The 19,165-nt window shown below is 31.2% G+C and overlaps 2 protein-coding genes across 3 annotated transcripts; both read right to left on the bottom strand.

Annotated features, from left to right (window-relative positions):
* Positions 1 to 3,422: 3,422 nt before the first annotated feature.
* LOC107369170 (ubiquitin carboxyl-terminal hydrolase 2) lies at positions 3,423 to 14,702 on the bottom strand. Of its 2 annotated transcripts, XM_015937097.3 has the most exons (12): positions 14,564 to 14,702; positions 14,003 to 14,494; positions 12,435 to 12,538; positions 12,051 to 12,125; positions 6,077 to 6,209; positions 5,759 to 5,867; positions 5,219 to 5,319; positions 4,897 to 5,065; positions 4,410 to 4,482; positions 4,195 to 4,273; positions 3,935 to 4,127; positions 3,423 to 3,870 (listed from the first exon to the last, which is right to left on the bottom strand). In XM_015937097.3, the coding sequence occupies exons 2-12, from the start codon at positions 14,361 to 14,363 to the stop codon at positions 3,780 to 3,782; spliced, it is 1,488 nt and encodes a 495-aa protein (XP_015792583.1). In that variant the 5' UTR covers positions 14,364 to 14,494; positions 14,564 to 14,702; the 3' UTR covers positions 3,423 to 3,779. The 2 variants fall into 2 exon arrangements, with proteins under 2 accessions (XP_015792583.1, XP_089124992.1); XM_089268866.1 differs by having other exon boundaries at positions 14,003 to 14,587.
* A 690-nt stretch (positions 14,703 to 15,392) lies between these two features.
* LOC107369144 (uncharacterized) lies at positions 15,393 to 18,655 on the bottom strand. The gene is made up of 3 exons (XM_015937066.3): positions 18,354 to 18,655; positions 18,036 to 18,221; positions 15,393 to 17,909 (listed from the first exon to the last, which is right to left on the bottom strand). Exons 2-3 carry the CDS (start codon positions 18,180 to 18,182, stop codon positions 15,795 to 15,797), a joined length of 2,262 nt encoding a protein of 753 aa, XP_015792552.2. The 5' UTR covers positions 18,183 to 18,221; positions 18,354 to 18,655; the 3' UTR covers positions 15,393 to 15,794.
* Positions 18,656 to 19,165: the final 510 nt, after the last annotated feature.

Here is a 19,165-nt window from a genome sequence, read left to right as displayed (position 1 = left end):
CTTAAAAATGAAATGCAAAGAATGCTGCCAAAGGCTCGAACATTTGAGTACAGAGTTTAGACTTGGTGGATTTGTAGAGAAATAAAAACTGAGTCTATTGGTACTATTAAATATTGCATGTGATGGATAGTTTTCTAGAAAATTGAGGTCAAAGTTTAAACTTCGATCGCCTTTTGCACAATTATGTAAGCAGATATTTCCATAAAACTCATATTCCTGACTTGCATTTCAATGGCCAACCAGAAAATGGACTTATTTTGCGGAATAACATTTTATGTTTTTGTAAAACAGATCAAGTTCGATTTTGCGTTAAACTGATCTTTTTCTGCGAAAATGAAAGTTAGAGCGCTGAAACTCGCTATTCTTATATGAAAATTGTTTCTTCACAGCAACAAGCGAAGATATTTTCAAAACTATCGATAGTTCTCTTGATATCGGCCATTGGTCTTATAACTTTGAACATCGATAAGTCGAGAACGATAGCACTAAACATCGCCATTCTTCTGCCAATCAGTAGGTTTTATTATGGTCTATAATATGATACGACTCAATGAAGATGAAAACTGAAGGTACTCATTAGATAATGAATATCATTCTAACACACCAAAAGCTAACATTTACATTTATAAATCTGACAACATGAATAATACAAAGCTACAACTTTTTTCGTAAGATCTTCTACCATCTTGTATTTCAGTATTTTACAATTCATAATAAAGTCTATTGACTGGTTTAAGAATGGCGATGTTTAGTCCTATCATTGCCGACTTATCGATGTTCAAAGTTATAAGACCAATGGCCGATATCAAGAGAACTATCGATAGTTTTGAAAATATCTTCGCTTGTTGCTGTGAAGAAACAATTTTCATATAAGAATAGCGAGTTTCAGCGCTCTAACTTTCATTTTCGCAGAAAAAGATCAGTTTAACGCAAAATCGAACTTGATCTGTTTTACAAAAACATAAAATGTTATTCCGCAAAATAAGTCCATTTTCTGGTTGGCCATTGAAATGCAAGTCAGGAATATGAGTTTTATGGAAATATCTGCTTACATAATTGTGCAAAAGGCGATCGAAGTTTAAACTTTGACCTCAATTTTCTAGAAAACTATCCATCACATGCAATATTTAATAGTACCAATAGACTCAGTTTTTATTTCTCTACAAATCCACCAAGTCTAAACTCTGTACTCAAATGTTCGAGCCTTTGGCAGCATTCTTTGCATTTCATTTTTAAGTTTAACCAGAAAGTTGCTTTATTAACCAAGATATGTGTTAATATGAGTTTAGTTAGTTGCTAATCGCATATTCACAGTCCAAATATCATGAAACAAATTCGCTAATTGATTGTCATTATATTGCATTGAAATATTAATTAGTAAGGAATTAATTTGGTGAAAGAATGGTGACTTTAAGTTATACCATTCTCGAAATATCGAGGCTCAAAGTTCTGAATTTGGGTATGAACGTTGATTTTGTTTCTGTCAGATATTAGATATTGCACAGAATTTCATTGAATCAAATCAATTTTAATAACTTTTACAGTCCTTCTATTGAAATACAAATTGTTTACTTTTGCCTGGACAAGATTTTTGACGCTAAACTAGAAAGGCTCAACACAATTATGAAAAATACATGATTTCGCAGATTAAATATGAAAGGTATTCGAACAAAAGTAAAAATATTTCTAGAATATTAATATTCTCACAAATTATCTTGGGTTAAATCTTGAGCAAAATGCTAGATGAAGTAACAAGATCAGATTTAGGTTGAAATTATTAAACAATCCAAAGAGCTCCTCTTTGAAACAATCTCATAAGGCAACAATCAAATCCCAAATCAAACCCATTAAACTGGATAATTGGATTCTTTAAGTTTATTATCCAAAACAAGATTCAACTTTGTAATTCGTGCAAAAGCAAAGGATATTTAAACACTTGATTGTCTCATTCAAGTCAAGCAATATTTCAGGTGATTTTCAACTTCTGGAAAACAGTATTCTAACAATCTATCTTAACAATCAAGAAGTGGTGCTAATAGTTGGCAACCAGCAATGTAAACTCGAAATCTATTAAAAGATCTATTGAAAGTTAAATAACGCTTTCATCTTTTCCAAGTTTATTCTTGCAGCAAATTGATTTTCATAAGTTCCAATGATCGAAAGATGGTGCTTATAAGTTATTGATTTGATGAATATTTCGATATTAGGAGTATCAATAAGTTCTGTCGCTCTTTACTGCTGTGATCTTAAAACATTCAATTAGTCTGAAAGAGACCATGGGTAGCAAAAGTTCTTGATCATTTCTCTTGCCAATTGGAGTCGATTGATAAAGCGAGAAGTTTTTATTTTGACCTTCAAAGGGATTTATTGATACGACCATTCTCCTTTGAATAGAACCAACTTTCAAATGAACTAAACCAGCATTCATTGAATTTAAAATAGAACTAGTGATAATCCTCTTTGCGTACTCTGAATCGAGTAACTTTTTAACACGAGAGTTTTTTGTCGCATGAAAGTAAGTTGTGGTCATTTGAATGCTTGTTTTTTATATGAAAGTTGGTTATAGCGAGAATGATTGTGCCGTTGTTAATGTTATTACGTAGCTTCTGTCATGTAAAGGGCTATTTGAACACTGCATTATGATCAGAATTAATGCTAAAGGAAAGCAACATTGAATCACATCCATGTACAGTGATCTCATTCAAAATGCGATTATTTAGTTAAAGCTTTAGTTATTTTCAAAGCGAATTCTTTAGACTCTTATTTCGTCTTAGACGCTTACATGTACTTTTCGCGATTTTATAAATTTATTAGTAACTAAGTTTGTTTTTAACTTAAAACTTAAAACGATGTGAATAGCCGTTTCCCGGACGTCGCACTTTGAGTAATACTGTAATCATATTCATTAAAACTTATTTGATATTTATAAGCAGATCTTTTGAATAATCGAACCTCAACAAAAGCAAGATTTTGGTTTAAACCAAAAAGCACAAGAAACTCAATTCACGAACTGACCAAGAGATGCTGAATTTTGGTATCAATAAGAAATTCTAGAATAATATTCTGAAAAATTTTAAAGGCAAATGTACCCAATCTTTATTGAAATGGGAAATTTGAATGTTTACTACTTGATCTAATCCAGAATTTCATGGTAAAGAATATTGAGAAGAGATTGTTTTATGCTTTTTTGGATAATTCTGGTCTAATCTGATCAGTTACAAGTCAATTTAAACTCTAATTAGCTAATATTCGACCCTTTAGAGCTCGAATAAGACTATCATTTTTTAGAAGACAAGTTTTCCGAAATTGTCTAAGCTTGGATTGTTACTTCGTCTTCATTCAACTCATTATTTGGTATCAGCCAATATGTCCAGGGAATCATAATTACACTTTCATTAGAATCAATTAAATGAAAATTGAGATTAAACTTTGATAATTAAATTTATTTTCTTCAAATTTTTCAGTATTTTGAGCAAATTCGTTCAACTAAATATTTCATTTCTGGTTTTATGGTCGTCTTATCATTAAATAAGTAAATAACAGTTAATAGTGACCGAAAATTTAATTTGCTATAATAATTAGATGTTTTTTTGGTATAATCATAATCACTTTTATGAACAACTTTTCTTATTTGAACGATTTGATATGACAACGTGTTATATTGAAACGTTTGAGTCTGCAGATAAAATATATATATATATTATATATATAACAAATGTTTTGTTAGTTATGCGTAGATGAGGAGGCGAGTTATCGTCATATTGATGAGAAAAATGTATTCAAAGGCGTGATGAACATGAACTTTCGACATAAAACAAAATATAAGCGTCTTCAGCGTCACTTGGACTGAAATTTTTAATTTCAGTTACTCTAAAAGAAGAAGAGAAAATAGAATTAGTATTTTTGCAATTCCATGATTATATTTACTAATTACCTTTCATCATTGAAATGAAACCATTTAGATCCATGTAAACTGTAAGCAGTGTAATGTCCAGATCGTATCGAGCTACCATGATGAAGTACAACAGATGAGAGTGAATAATGTTTTGATCGAGTCGCAATACGTTCATTGGCAATTACTCGAGGCATAGTTAATTTATAACCATCATTAGAAAATCTTTTTAAATCTAAAATGAGAAAAATAACGAAATTTAGTGAATTGCTATTCATTTGGAGTTACAATGATAAACTTACGTAAAATAAGTACTTGAGGAGCTTTTTCGATGCTTAATCTCTTAGTCGATTTTGTGGGTTTATCACATCGGTCACATTTCTAGGTTGGCCAGTGATGTCAATGATTCATCAAATTTCCAAACAATGACGAGGAGAGTTGATAAAAGGAATGAAAATTACAATTAGTTTCAAGTTTAATAAATGAGTAAAAATTTTGTCAGACAAATTATAATTACCGCCAATTCATCTCGAGATAATTCTTCCAATGCAGTGAATTCCTTAAGACATCTTTCAATGTCAGTTTCTCGCCTAAAAATGGAATATTGAAAAGCAAGAAAAAAAAGAGAATTAAAAGGTTAAAATTGCAGTTATAAATAGGTGATCATGAAAAGGCTTGAGTTTGAGTTGACAAAAACCAAATAGGCGAAAGCAACAATCAGACGAAATTTACTTTGATTTGAATTTGAAAATAGACAGAATCACTAAATCTGATCGATAAATTGATAATTGAACTTTCAATTCTCCCATAACGTGATTCTCGGAAAAATTAAATATTGGGTGTTCTTTTGTATTCAAAGTTGCTGAGGTAAATGGAAGGAATCGTCTCGAACAGTTACTTTATTGTCTTTCGCTATTTGATCTTTGTAAACAGCTCCAGCTCGTTTCTCGGTGGAAATGGTAAAAGAGCAATCAGTTGATTATATTAGTCTTGAAGCAACCTACACATTATTTGGTAGAGGAAGAGATAGATCCCAAAAAGGGTCCCAACAGGTCGAAGCATTTCCACAGATTGAACATGTTACTGTTGACGATAGTTGACCTGCAATCAGGTCTACAAAAGGTGAATCTTCCAGCATTCTATATCGTTCCCATGCTTCTATAGATGATTTGGCTAATAGATAAATAGAAGAGAAAAAGTTAAATGAGATTCTGTATGAGATTGAGATAGGAATTTGAATTGAGTTTTGCAATAAGTAAATGGAAAGATGATGAAAAATGGAGTAAAGAGAAGGAATAAGTTTCTTAAAATAATATTTCGACTTACGACTTTTAGAGTTTCTTGATGAAGAGCCAAAACTTCCAGTGTTAACCTCATCATGTAAGGCATTGATCAGGTATTGAAAAAATTCTTGCGCATCTTGTTGTCTGTTGTCAACATAAAAAAAATAAGATCAGGGACAAAGTTAGTAAACAGAAAGACAAAAGAGGAGTTAGTGGAGGAGGAAAAGATTAATAATCAATTGGAATGGATTCCGGTTAACCAAAGAAACTAATCACAATTAGTTGAATTAGAGCAAAAAATAAACAGAAAATGTTAATCACAACAAGAAAAGTAAACCCACAAGTTGAACATGAAAACGAAAATAAAATAAGAGTAAAAATGGGAAAAGAAGAGAAAAGCAAAAAGTCCAACTTGTCAACTAATCAGGTTACTATGATATTACACTAAAGCCTGAGTTATCAGGATAATCTTGATAAAGTAATTAATTGGCTATTGACTTAATTATCATTAAAGATATTAAGCTAACAATCATCTCATGTTAATCGAGGAATCATCCTGATTAAATTGGCGGCAGAAACTCACTCGTATCCACGAAACTTTGGTTGTATTCGAGTAAATGCACTTCGAAAACTGCTTGGGTTAACACTTGTATTAATGGAACTTATCATTTCTTCAAATAACTGTCCCAAAGCTGAAGAGAGAGAAACAGAGATTAATTAATCAAGTTGATAATATTGATCAGGTGTGTAATTAAAGTAAACTGGGTTCGACAGAAGAGAGAAAGAAAGAGTAAATTTGTGAAAACAAAAAGGTTAAGTGATCTTTTGTGTCGCTCAAATAATGATCCCATTTACACACTTAATCAAGATAATCAAGGAATCAAGGATTAAACAAGCTTACCTGAATTAAGTGAACCTCTGCGAGATTTTGTGACGTAATTTCTGAAACCTTCAGTAGCATATAGAGATTGTAATATAGCATTCATATAACAAGTGTTACCAAGGTTTGTTAAACCGGCAATGTTTGATGGGTTCTGTTGAACAACAAGAAGTGGAGATTAATTGTGAGTAAATTCAGTTGACAAAAGTTTATATTAAATACCATTGAGTTCCATTGGAAATTTGTTTCCCTTTTTTTTCACCTTTTCAATTCAAGTATAAAATGTATTTTGTTGAACCAGTTTATTGGAAAGGATTGCAACAATATAATTGTAGGAGATGAATGGTTTAAATTTAAATATGTTGGTGAAAAAGAGTCAACAATATGAGTTGAATGATTGGGTGATTGTTGGTTGAGTTTAGAGTAAAGTTTAACATAAAATGACCATTCGCGGTCAATTAAATGTCATCTAATTGACCGTGAATGAGTGAGATCGACAAAGGCGTCAATAAAGGTACATTTCATTTGTCGTGACATGGTTGTCACGATAATTCATCGGAAACTTCATCATATAGATGCATTAAGAATTTTATACAAAATTCTTGTGACCTTTTGACGACAGACGACCCCACAATCAATGTAACCTAAATGATTAACTAAAGTCTCTGTTGATATTTTGCTCACACTTCATTCCAGTTCATTCAATCAAAGTGTTGGTTTACCTTGCAGTTTACAAGTGAAATAAAGTGAAAAACCCAATCAATTGATTAACCACTTTTTCAAAGCCAAATACCTGTTTACATTCATCATGATTAATTTCATTTTGGAATGAGAAACATCTGAAATTGCTGAATAGACCAACAACAAATTAATCAAAGGTCAATCCTTGCAATTGAGTTAATTGAGACACTAGATGTAGACTCTGTCGTACTCTTGATAATATGAATATTTTCATAACTAAATTGTTGCTTCATTTGATTGCCATTAGACAATTGTTTCTGTTCAGTTAACTGGTGAACCTAAATTAACTGCAATTAGTGTTGAATGATTAACAGAGGAATGTTCAAGTGCTGTAGGAAAATGATACAATAACAATAGCGATAATCAAAGGTTAATAGTAATTGACTATTTGGAGCTTTTTGCTTATCAAGGAAAGCATCGTTTAATTAAGAAAAGATGATTAAGGTGATCGGTTAATGAGAAAGCAATCAAAGTGGAAATAACCAATTCTAGAAGTAAAATGAAATTGCGATAAAAACGGATGAAAAGGTAAATTATTTGTGTGATAAACACACGCGACTGTAAATCAGTTGACATTGTACTTATTAGAAGGTTATTTTACAAAAATAATTCTGGATTAATGAACAAAAAATGGATGAAACGAGATAAAATCATCTTCATTTCTTTATCTTTCAATACCTCATCATTTGGTATCCTTTCATTGGGAATCTTATTTTGTTTCACATTTCTCTGATTTATCATTGATATCATTGCAATAAAAAAATGATGATCAGAAGGATGAGGATGATCAAGAAGATAACAAGAATCAACAAGAAATTGAGCCTTCCTTTCACTTGTGATGATAAAAGAAACAATTCAAGGTTGATTCATCTTTCTTCATGAGATTCACACACATTTGAATAGCTCAAGTTTTATGCCTTAGTTTGTCATTTAAATAGACACAGTTTCTTCCTTTTCAACCTTGAAGGGAAAAATGAGTTTCACCATTGAAATTGGTTATTTACTGAGAAATTTTTCAATGAAAATTGTTGCAATATTTTCAAGGCAGTAGCTTTAACTTTCCTATCATCTTTAGCATCTTCAGAATCTTCATCCCTTAAATCATCAACATCCATGATGAACAATCATAAGTACAACTCATGATAAATTGATTAATGGTTGTTTATGGCAATCTAATCGTTTGTTTATTCTTGCCTTCTAATTTTTTAAGCAACATTCAATTCGGGTGAAAGTTTTATGGTTTACTTGTGATTGAAAGTGTTAACCAAATAAAATAATAAAATGGGAAACAATTAATTATCTGTGTGACAAGTATAACGTTAGATTGATGCCAATTGCGCCTGTTGATTGATTCAACAGGAAATTATTGACAATCAAAAAGTTGTATCAAAATAGATTTACAGGTTAAACAGATAATCGTATTCAGAGTGAAATGAGTCTTTCAATTTGTTCAATTGGAAACATGATGAAACCTTGAAATTGATATGAAATGCTAATCATTGGATAACGTTAATGGTCTGCATATGTGTTGAAATGAAGGAAGTCTTGAGGTGAAAAGGCTTCAGGGTAAACAATACTGTTAAGGAGGATGTCAAAATGAATAGGGAAAAGTGCCCAAACTCAGAACACTTTCAAACTAATTTTTCTTATGTATTTTTTTATGCTGACATCAATAATATAAATTATTTTTTGGTCAGAGTTACCGTTCGAGAGATATTCACGAAAAAAACAAAGGAATTTAAGGATAGAGGCACGTAAAAGATTCATGAATAAGAGTTAGAATTATGTTATCTAGATTTGTTTTTCATATAATTCAGTGTTCTTGATCATAGATTTGTAATAAAAAACTAGAAACAATGGTGCAAAATACCCAAACAGTTTAAAAGTTAGATGATTCGCATTTCGAAATTTGTTTCAACCATGTTCCAGTTAGGGACGCACAACGATATTCACATTTTAGACATAATCAGCTATGCTGATTTCATATCCAAAATAAAAAAGACAAAAAAATGGTGCAAAATAAGTCAAAGGTGAGAAAAACTATTTCGAGTTTGTTCGGGTCGATTTCTGTCCATGTTCTGGGTAGGGACGCATCATGATATTCATATTATAGACATAATCAGCTATGCTGATTTCATATTTAAAATAAAAATGACAAAAAAATGGTGCAAAATAAGTCAAAAAATAGTAGAGATGTTTCGAATTTTTGTTGTGGATGTTTAACTCATTTTGCACCACTTTTTTGTCATTTTTATTTTGAATATGGAATCAGCATAACTGATTATATCTAAAATGTGAAAATCATGGTGCGTCCCTACCTGGAACATGGACAGAAATCGACCCGAACAAACTCGAAATAGTTTTTCTCACCTTTGACTTATTTTGCACCATTTTTTTGTCATTTTTATTTTAAATATGGAATCAGCATAACTGATTATGTCTAAAATGTGAATATCGTTGTGCGTCCCTAACTGGAACATGGTTAAAACAAATGTCGAAATGCGACTCATCTAACTTTTAAACTGTTTGGGTATTTTGCACCATTTTTTCTAGTTTTTTATTGCAAATATATGATCGAGAACACTGAATTATATGAAAAACAAATCTAGATAACATAATTCTAACTCTTATTCATGAATCTTCACGTTCCTCTATCCTCAAATTCTTTTGATTTTTTCGTATATATCTTTCGAACGGTAACTCTGACAAAAAAATAATTTACATAATTAAACTCAGCATAAAAAAATACATAAGAAAAATTAGTTTGAAAGTGATCTGAAAATAGGCAACTTCTGACGTCCTCCTTGTTAATATTAGCATCAAAATTGATCGACAATCACTATTAATGTTTAGTAACTTGACTTTTGGAGAGCGTGAAAAATTGAAGAGGAAGATTCGGAGAAACTGAAAAATACCTTAAAACTGGTTTAACAGCATTCTTGTTGGCCACATTAACTATTAACACCAGTCTATGTAAGTTTTGAAACCTTGATTGAGATGATTAAAGGCTGAAAGAATCAACGATTCATGATCGATGCAACTTGTTCAATTTACAGTTGATTGTCTTTGGTTTACTTTTAGTTTCATTCATTTTTTCCCTCTTTTATTGATACCATTTTCAATCGATTAATGAAAAAGATTCAATATTTATAAATCATATTTCATCTGTCAATATAAGGAGTCATCAGGAATTGACAATTGCATAAGGATTACAAATGAAAATTGAATTGTAATCAATTGATTAACAACGCTTTGGACAACTTTTACATTCTCATTCAATGAAACAATTTTATCCTCGGAATAAAAAAGTTCATCAGATAGTCAAGGACAACTTGGATAACAAATTGACAAAATATGATAAATCAATATGAAATAATTTTTGCAAAAGATTCAATGATAAATTGCAAGACTTTTCAGGTAAATGAATTGAGCTTAATCACTTCTAAGACGATCGATATCAGATGCTAATTCAACTCATAATGACATTCACTATTTTCACCATTCATGCAAATAATAAGACGAATCAATTCAAGTTTTAGACTTTAGATAATCAGGTAAATCAAAAGCTATTTTAGAAGCAAAAATTTAAATAAACAGGTAAAAGTAATTTCCATCAATCATTTGATAAACACAATTAAACACGTGAATTGAATGTTTGCAAAAATAGCATCAATAGCAAAATAATAACTTCATTTGAACCCAATGAAAATTTTAATTAAGAAATCAGTTGAAGTGAATCAATTATGGAAACAATTATTCAAAGTGTAATTAACTTTGAGAGACAATAATAACTCAATGAATATTAAAGGTTTTAAAATTGTTGAGCTGAAAAGTGATTCAAGTGGAAAGTGAAAGCGATTCATGTTCATCATGCAATATCAAGAGCATCATTGGAAACATTTAAAATGGAAATGTTTATTGTTTCATGTTGAACAAGAAAATATCATCAGAAAATTCAAGGTCTTTTAATCTAAAATAAATTCCTTTTTTTGTATCACTTTCCTTGATTCAGCTTAAAGATATATTTTCCCATGTTTTCAGTTGATATTTAAAATGAAGTTAATGTCAAGTTATCAAAGTGAATCAGTTGAAAAATGAATCGTTCATCATTTCTTGTTATCATCCTTTCAATCTGTTCATCTTCCTCCTACTTCCTCTTGAATCACTATTCAGGTTGGCTCGATAATAATCATGCTTTTTAGCTCAGTGTGTTAGTCAACACACAATTGGTTGCGATTCACAATTGGTGTTTTAATTATTTTACAATAAATTCATTATCGATGAAACAAATCAAAATTGAAAATTCATTTAAGATCATCATCATGATAATGATATGTTCTTATGAATATTATCAACATGATGACGATAATGACGATGACGGAAATATGATTATCTTAATCAAACAGCTCAGCACAAAAGTTTGCAACCGATGTTAGCCTATTTAACTTGGGGAATAATTAATTTCATTTTAGTCAATTGACAACATGTAATGGAAACACAAACCTAATTATTAACATTAACAAGTGAACAGGAAAAAATAATTTAAGTCATGATAACCAACGAATAAACGGTTAATCAGATATTAATATTGTTCTCACAATTAATTGTAATCTCAGTCAATTTTGTAATTAATCGCCAATAAATCAGCATATTTTAGTCAATATTGAATTACGAGTTGGGAAGACGATGGAGAAACAAATGGTTAATATTAGTCGATGAATATTAAGTAAAGGTATTATTGTTTGCCAATATTTTCATTGATATTTATATGGGTTAAAATGTATATAAATCAACGACTATTGATTAAAACAATATTAATTTAACCTAATGTAATTTATTCAACTGTATTCAATGCAAAGATATAATATTACTGAAAATTTAATCAAAATAAATCAACAGTAAAATTGTTGAAATGAAATGTTAATTGAATTCAAAAAACAAGTGATGACACTAAAGGTTTCATTTACATGTTAATAGTTGACTGAACAAACAAGTGTTTGTGATTAAATTGTATTAATTGGGGACTTTGATTGTCAGCTCAAAAGAGTTATTAAGAATAGACAATTATGATACTTGGTAATTAAACTCTTAATGATAATTACAATGTAAATGTTTCAATTTTTAACCAAATTGAATCGCATTAAGTGTCGATCATGAACAAATTAGTAAACTTGAAATTGTGACTTAACCAGAATTGAAATTTGGGTTCTCAATGGTTTTTAATAGAAAGGTTTGGGTTGCTATTGATAATTACCCGAATTATGGAGTCATTGAGAGTATATTTTTTTCGTCGTGATAAAGGTGACAGGTAAGATATTGAAGATGATGACTGAAAGATGGAAGAGAAAATAAATTAATTGTCTCGTCATCATTTAATGTTCATCAATTGACAATCAATAAGTTAATTGAGATTAAAGGTTATACGGTTTCAAGTATTCCTCTTAACTCATCAGCTTTTTTCAGTTGAAAACAGTTCAAGATGTGTTTGTTAAACAAAAAAGCAAATTAACTGATGATTGTCTGATGATGATTAAATTGTAATTGCAACCGGGAAGTCAAGCGATTAAAAAAAGGTGAAATGAGGAAAGGAAACAACATGATGGTGGTTTCGTTTTTTGGGTTGTTCAGTGAAACTTACTTTAGTTGATGAGAGAGAATCCGTGTCATCATCGTTCTGATCGATACTTGATCGTCTAGGGTTAAAACGGGTTAATGTAACAGTGCATGGTGTGGATGAAAATCCTGGAAATAATTGGTATGAAAGAACAGACATGATGTAAATTATTATTGATCCACTTTTTTGAGATTATGTTGATATGTGGTGAGATTTAATCAATTTAAACTGATTGAGAATATTTAAATTAACTTGATTGGTGAGGATGAAATAATTAACGAAAAAATGAAGTAAACTTTGGGTATTGATGATTGATCTGATTTGGCAGTTGATTGAGATGAATATTGATTAAAGATGAATGTCAAGATGAAATTGAAAAGATGAGTTAATAATGGAATGTTTTTGGTTAAATCAAACTGGTTGGCTGACAATGAGTTTTCATTAACCAGGTAACATTAAAATGTATCCTGATGAATAAAAGGTGAATTAATCATGGGTAAGATGATGTTTGCACGGTTAACTGATGCAAACTACCAATGAGAGAGGGTGAGAGAGAGTGGAAGAGAGGGAGTCAGGTATAGAGAAAAGATGAAAAAGATGAAAAGATGATAGGGAAGAGAATGTGAGAGAGAAAGAGCTTAAGGCTCCTTGGAAGACCTTGAGAGAAATAAAAACTTCATCTTTTCCCCTTCTCTCTATGAACTTTCCTCATTGTATCCAAAAGATCTTCCTCCTTCTTCTAGTCTTACAGAATTCCAGTAGATTCGAAATTCTTTTTCTTATCTTTCTCTCTCTTGTCTTGATTCAGAGTTGTTTTTTGCTTTGTCGGTAGACAGAGGAAAAATTCATGACCATTAAGTTCAAGAAGAAGCAATGGAAATCACCAGACAATAGGGTAACATGTTGACATACAAGGAAAATGGGTTAAGCTGGTTATGTCTATGTTGATGTTAATCTTGGTGAACCGGTCAATTTATGATTCACTATATCACTACAGACTAACATTTAATTGAGATTGAATAGACTTGGTTATTACTTACAATAGACACAGGAAATTATGAAAGATTCATGGAGAGATCAGTTAATATCTAACGTTACAAAGATCACTATTTAGAAATCTGTTTTACTATCACCATAAATAAAAAAAGTAAACAGTGGAAGCGCTCAGGATTTATTGAATTAACATCATCACCAATGCTGGTGATGGAAATTATTACGCTGATTAAGAGTACACGCTAAAAGGGGTTGATTTATTGTTAAAAGTATCATTAAATTCAAAGTGTTACAACTGAGATTTCTTTTCTTCTCAATAAACGCTTGTCAGTCAATCATCACTCTTATTTTAAAGACTAAGCATCTAGCTTTTGCGAATCATCGCCATAAATTTACTCATATATTTGATAAGAACACGCCAAGTAATAAGTCTGAAAGTAAAGGTACTTTTACAGCTCATGATCACCCAAAGCCATTACTAGCGTTTTGATATCATCAAAAGCTGAGCTAAAATTATGATTCTCGTGATCAGTGATCACCAATGAAATATTTCAATAGGTATATGTACCATAAATAAAAGGAATGTGTGGTTATCTTACCTGATGTTGATAACAGACTTGAGGGTCGATAGTAGGATGATGAGGAAGAGGATAGAGATGTTAAATAAGACGATGGTGAGTGATATGAAGATGCAAGTGAGGATAGAGATGAAGATGACGAAGATGAGGACGATGATGTGGATGATGAAGACGATGATCTATTACTTGATGAGGCTCTATAAGTGGAATAGATGGAGGGTGATGAGTAATCAAAGGAACCACTGTTTCGATAAGATGGAAAAGTGTTGGACGATATTGGAGGCTTTGAGCTGCTGGTTGTAGATGAAGAAGAACCAAAACCAATAACACTGCTTCCTCGATAATTGGAACTACTTCGGTATGAATTGGCTGGAACAGGCATGTTTCGTTTAACACTGACAATTAATTTGATAGTTAAGAAACCGATGAAAATGAGAACAAAATAGATAGTCTTAGGTTGACCTTGTAGAAGGTCCAAATCAGCCAGAGTCTTCTATTTTATCGATCTCTAACCTACAACAACGGTAAATAGACAGAAATGAAAAACACTGCATAACAGGAAAACAACAACAAATAGCTTACCAGCTTAACCAACTGAGACTCTCAGTTTTTAGTTAAGAGAGTCATCATCATCATTATTCTCAATATGATGAAAAATAAGGGAGTCTATCTTTTCCAAAGAGTAAAGAAGAAGAGACTGCGATAAATACAAATACGATTTGTTGCTGTATAATAGCACTGGTGGTGCTAGTAGTAAGAAACACTTTCTTTTCTCTTTCCAAGGTAAATAATTATCAATTTTTTTAAATTGATTGAATTGGTCAATTTTGATTAAAAAAAGAAAGAGAAAAGAAAGTGTTTCTTACTACTAGCACCACCAGTGCTATTATACAGCAACAAATCGGTATTTTATTCATCGCAGTCTCTTCTTCTTTACTCTTTGATCTTTTCTGTCTACAAACCTCCTTTTTTTTCTTCTTCTTACTCTTTCCCTTTCATTGTGAAGAGACCCACGCAAACAACTCTCTTTTAATTCCAAGGGTAATTTTGCTTTCACATTTTTAGATATTTTAACCATGTTTAGGGATTTTAATAAACCAAATGTGTCCTCAAATAATCCATAAGGTTTTCTTTCCGTTTCCCAAAAATTTTTATTTACACAGCTTAAGAAGATTTCAACTCAGCCCTTATTCGAGCGTCTACTTTCGAAGCTCAAGTCAATTAGTATTTTAACTCAAGGATTATAAATGGGACGAAAAGGTAAATCTTTATGATTGAAAATGTCAGCTTACCTGAGTTTTATTGCTGCTGAAAATTGGGTAAAAACCGATGGAAAAAAATATCTTTTTGTGTGTGTGTGTTACAAAAATGGCTCTATCTAAACTATTATAATTATTCAATTTGCAAAGTATTGAAAAATCGATAAGTTATTTTATTTCTGATGAGACCATTTATTGATTTCATTATTTCTCATGAGAATCAATGTAAATCCAATGTTTCAAAAATTTTTGTCAATTTTCCTTTTGAAATTGTTACCAAATTACAATTAGCAGTAGTTGTAATTGTTTTAGTGATTCTTGTTTGAAAGCTAAAAGCTATTACAGTAATTTCTTGTAAAATCATTACAAGAGCAAGTTAAACATTAACTTGTTAACATTGATTGAAAATTGATATCAAAGAGTAAGAGTACCAGTTATAAATTCTGGTTTATATTGATTACGAGTTTTCATTCAAAAATTGATTTAAATAAATAAACGAAAAAAATAACGGAAATCTTGAAATTTTACATGAAATAGTGGGAAGAAATGATGAACTAATCAGAATCAGAATCATAATTTAGTGTACCAATTGCTTTGACCCCGTAGCCACTATTTGTATTGTTGCTTTTCCCGGTAACAGCATCCACAGAATTTGTTAAATTAGTTTTACTGTTGGCCTGCCTGTTCTGTCTATTGTGCAGTTGCTCCTCAATTATCTTTGTTAATTCAGTCACACTAACACGTTGATCGTCGTCATCCAAAGCCATTGAGAGCGTTTTATTACTGTTCTCAATATTCTTGGTATTATTGACTTTTTGTGATTTTTTCCTTTCAAGATTGTCCTCTTCAATCTCATCACTTCCGTCTGAATCAAACCACTTTAGATCTGCTGTTGAAAGGTGATCATTGAGACCAAAAGATTTAGAGGCTCTTGGTTTAGGTGTTGGTGGAGCAGGATCTGATAATAACTCTGGTGATGGCTGCAAATATAAAGGTTTTGGACATGATTGTGCTTTGTTCAGAGAAATATCCATTGCACTATCGTTAATTGATTCTAATTTATCATCTTCAGTAACTTCAATTGTAGCTGTTTGTATTTCACCAGCCATCATTTGATCAAAGTCGTCGTCATCACTGGAATATTCTGGACTGATTTCAATTCGCTTTTCACTGAAACTGATTCTTCTTTTTGGTTTGTTATCAACATTACCAATTCGATTTCCTTGAGCATCTCTTCTAATTAAAACTGATTTAGGTTTTGTCCACAGCTTTTTAGGTACCTTTTCTGCCTTAAATTCTTGAGGCTGTGCTTTATCCAATTCTTGGATAGTTATTCCACCAAATCTAACTCGATTTTGTTTTTCTTGCTGTTTTGCTGAGGTTTCTTCTAATGAGCTCTTTGCAATCAGCCATGGCGATTTAACAGAGTCTTTTTGAGAAGCATTTAATGATTTATCATGCATTGTTGAGCTTGTTGACTCGTCATTCAGTTGTGCTAATGTTTGGCCAATTTTACGAGTTCTTATTTCATACTCAAGAGCGTCTTTTAGTGAATCAACTTTGTCTTGGAATCCAATTCTTTTTCTCCTTTCTTTTATTACTTTCATTGCTTCGGCAAATTCATTACTCCTGATGCATGATTTGTCCATAATCCCAAGTGCTTCCATATATCTATCTAAATATGATAAAACTTGGATTCCTTGACTTGAAAATTCGCGGTCATTTTCTGACTCAGTCTTTTCTGAAGTAGATTGTGCGTTGACTTTAGTTTCGATTTTTTTATCATTTTCCAGTTGTCTAATATCATTTGAACTTTTTTGGCCTGCCAAGGAATCATTAGACCATAATTTATCAACTAATTTCTGTAAATTACTTCCAAGATTCCGAACTTCTTGTGTGTGAGCCAACAGTAATCCAGTCAAGTTTTGTGTTTCTTCCACATTTAAAGGTTTGGATGGCGATATTTGATCACCATCAGTCTCATCTCGATTGTCTGTGTTTTCATCTTCCAATGATAATTTAGAACCACCATCAGTTTGCTGAATATTAGACGGTTGGCTGATTAGATTAGAATTATCGCCATTCTTATTAAGCTCCAATAAAGACGTCAATTGTTTAATCTTTGCTTCCAATTCGGTGTCTAAGTGAACTTGCAAGGCCATTCGAGATTCTTTTTCTTCAATTAATTGATCTTCTGTCTTCTTTAATTGATCCTTCAGATTTTCTAACTCTTTTTTAACATCATCAACAGCCGCTGATGGAAGAAGAGCCGAATGATATTGATTGATACGTTGTGTAAGTGGCATTAACCCTCTAGAAATAATTGAATTTTCCGGATGTCGACGATAAATATGACTTTGCAAATAAACTGAGTTACCAAATGCTTTCGGGCAATCAGGACACTGAAATTGATTAAATAATTTATCATGATTTTCCTCACTTATATCTGCTCCAATCGATCGACTAATTGATCCACCAAATGTAAATGCTTGCTTGTAAACTTCGAGAAGCTTTCGAAGTTTGCGATTTTCTTGCACAATGTAATTAGCTTGATCGACTTGTTCCTTCAGCTGCTCATAATGGTTGAAATATTTTTCCAGGAGATAAGCAATAACAATTTGGCTCAGTTTAAATACTTTGATGAAATTACTGTCCACTGAATTTAAATCCTAATAAGAAGTGATGCACAAAAATTATCACATTAAAGAATAGCAGAAAAGGGCTTAGATAGGGTGAAATCAGGAAAATAAATGAATAGATGAAACATGATTTAAATTTAAAAAATCAGTACTTACAAATTCAGAATCAATATAAGAATAAGCGATCATTGAGCCAATTTCAGAGACTGACCAACGATTGGATTGAAGCTCAGATTCAAAAGTATTCACTTCAATCGCTGATAATTTCCGCCAATCGATACGAGCCAAGTTTTGACTTGGCATTATTATAATTTCACATTAACGAAACAATTATTCGAGTTACTGAAGTGATAGCAATGAAGCGAAAAAAATTGAAAATCGATAACTTGAAATTAAGTTTTGTAAATTTGATAATTTGATAAGATACAAACAAAATTGGAAATAGAAACTTGGAGAAATCAAAATTTAACTTACATTGCATATAACTACAGTTTAGCGGAGTAAATTAACTCGATTCGAAAATTTTTAATCCATTGTCATTTTGTTTTGTTATTGTTTTGATTTTCATTGGTATCCGAGGTGATTCACAAGTAAACTCATCCCAGGCAATTCTCATGGTAGGATGTTGACAAGCGGAGAAGCATGCAAGATACTTAAAATAAAGATTCATGTCTGATCGCATACTTTGAGACATGTTTAATTTTGCTCAATTGAAAAGATCAAATCGTTCAAATCGTATTCCTTGCAATATCAGGAAACTTCAAATTTTCACCTGTGAAAGAAACGGTAAAGCCTATTTTTACACAGGAGTTATCTCCTTGGATTCAATACTTTGATAGATGATACTTGATTTCATTGGATGAACAGCTTCTGGCGGTAGTTTTGTTTTGTACTTTTGTTGGTGATAATCACAATTATAACTAGAATTACTGATTTAATAACAATAATTATATGAGAAATGAGAAATTGAAGAGAGTTTTCAGTTAATATTTGTATTTTCCTTTGATCAACTTCCTCCTGTTTGAGTAAACTTTCAGTTTTTCACACAAACACTGAATTTTAAACACACGGATTAAATTATATCATTTATAAGATTAATATGGTTAAATAACGATTAACTTTTAAACCTGTGTGACATATAATGTCCAATTAATTAAAAAAAAACTAAAATAGCTATAATTAAACTCTAAATGAGAGCTCAACATGAGATGGTACAAGAAAAGCACTTCGAGTAAAAATAGTCTCGGAGCCTAATTTTACAATGAAAAAGTACAAATAGCGATTTC

The sequence above is a fragment of the Tetranychus urticae genome, chromosome 3, assembly GCF_039701765.1.
Source record: "Tetranychus urticae isolate SD_2017Ah chromosome 3, NJAU_TeUrti_SD_1.0, whole genome shotgun sequence".
NCBI lineage: Eukaryota > Metazoa > Arthropoda > Arachnida > Trombidiformes > Tetranychidae > Tetranychus > Tetranychus urticae.
The sequence above is the reverse complement of the archived record's forward strand: the minus strand, read 5'-3'. Positions and strand labels throughout refer to the sequence as shown.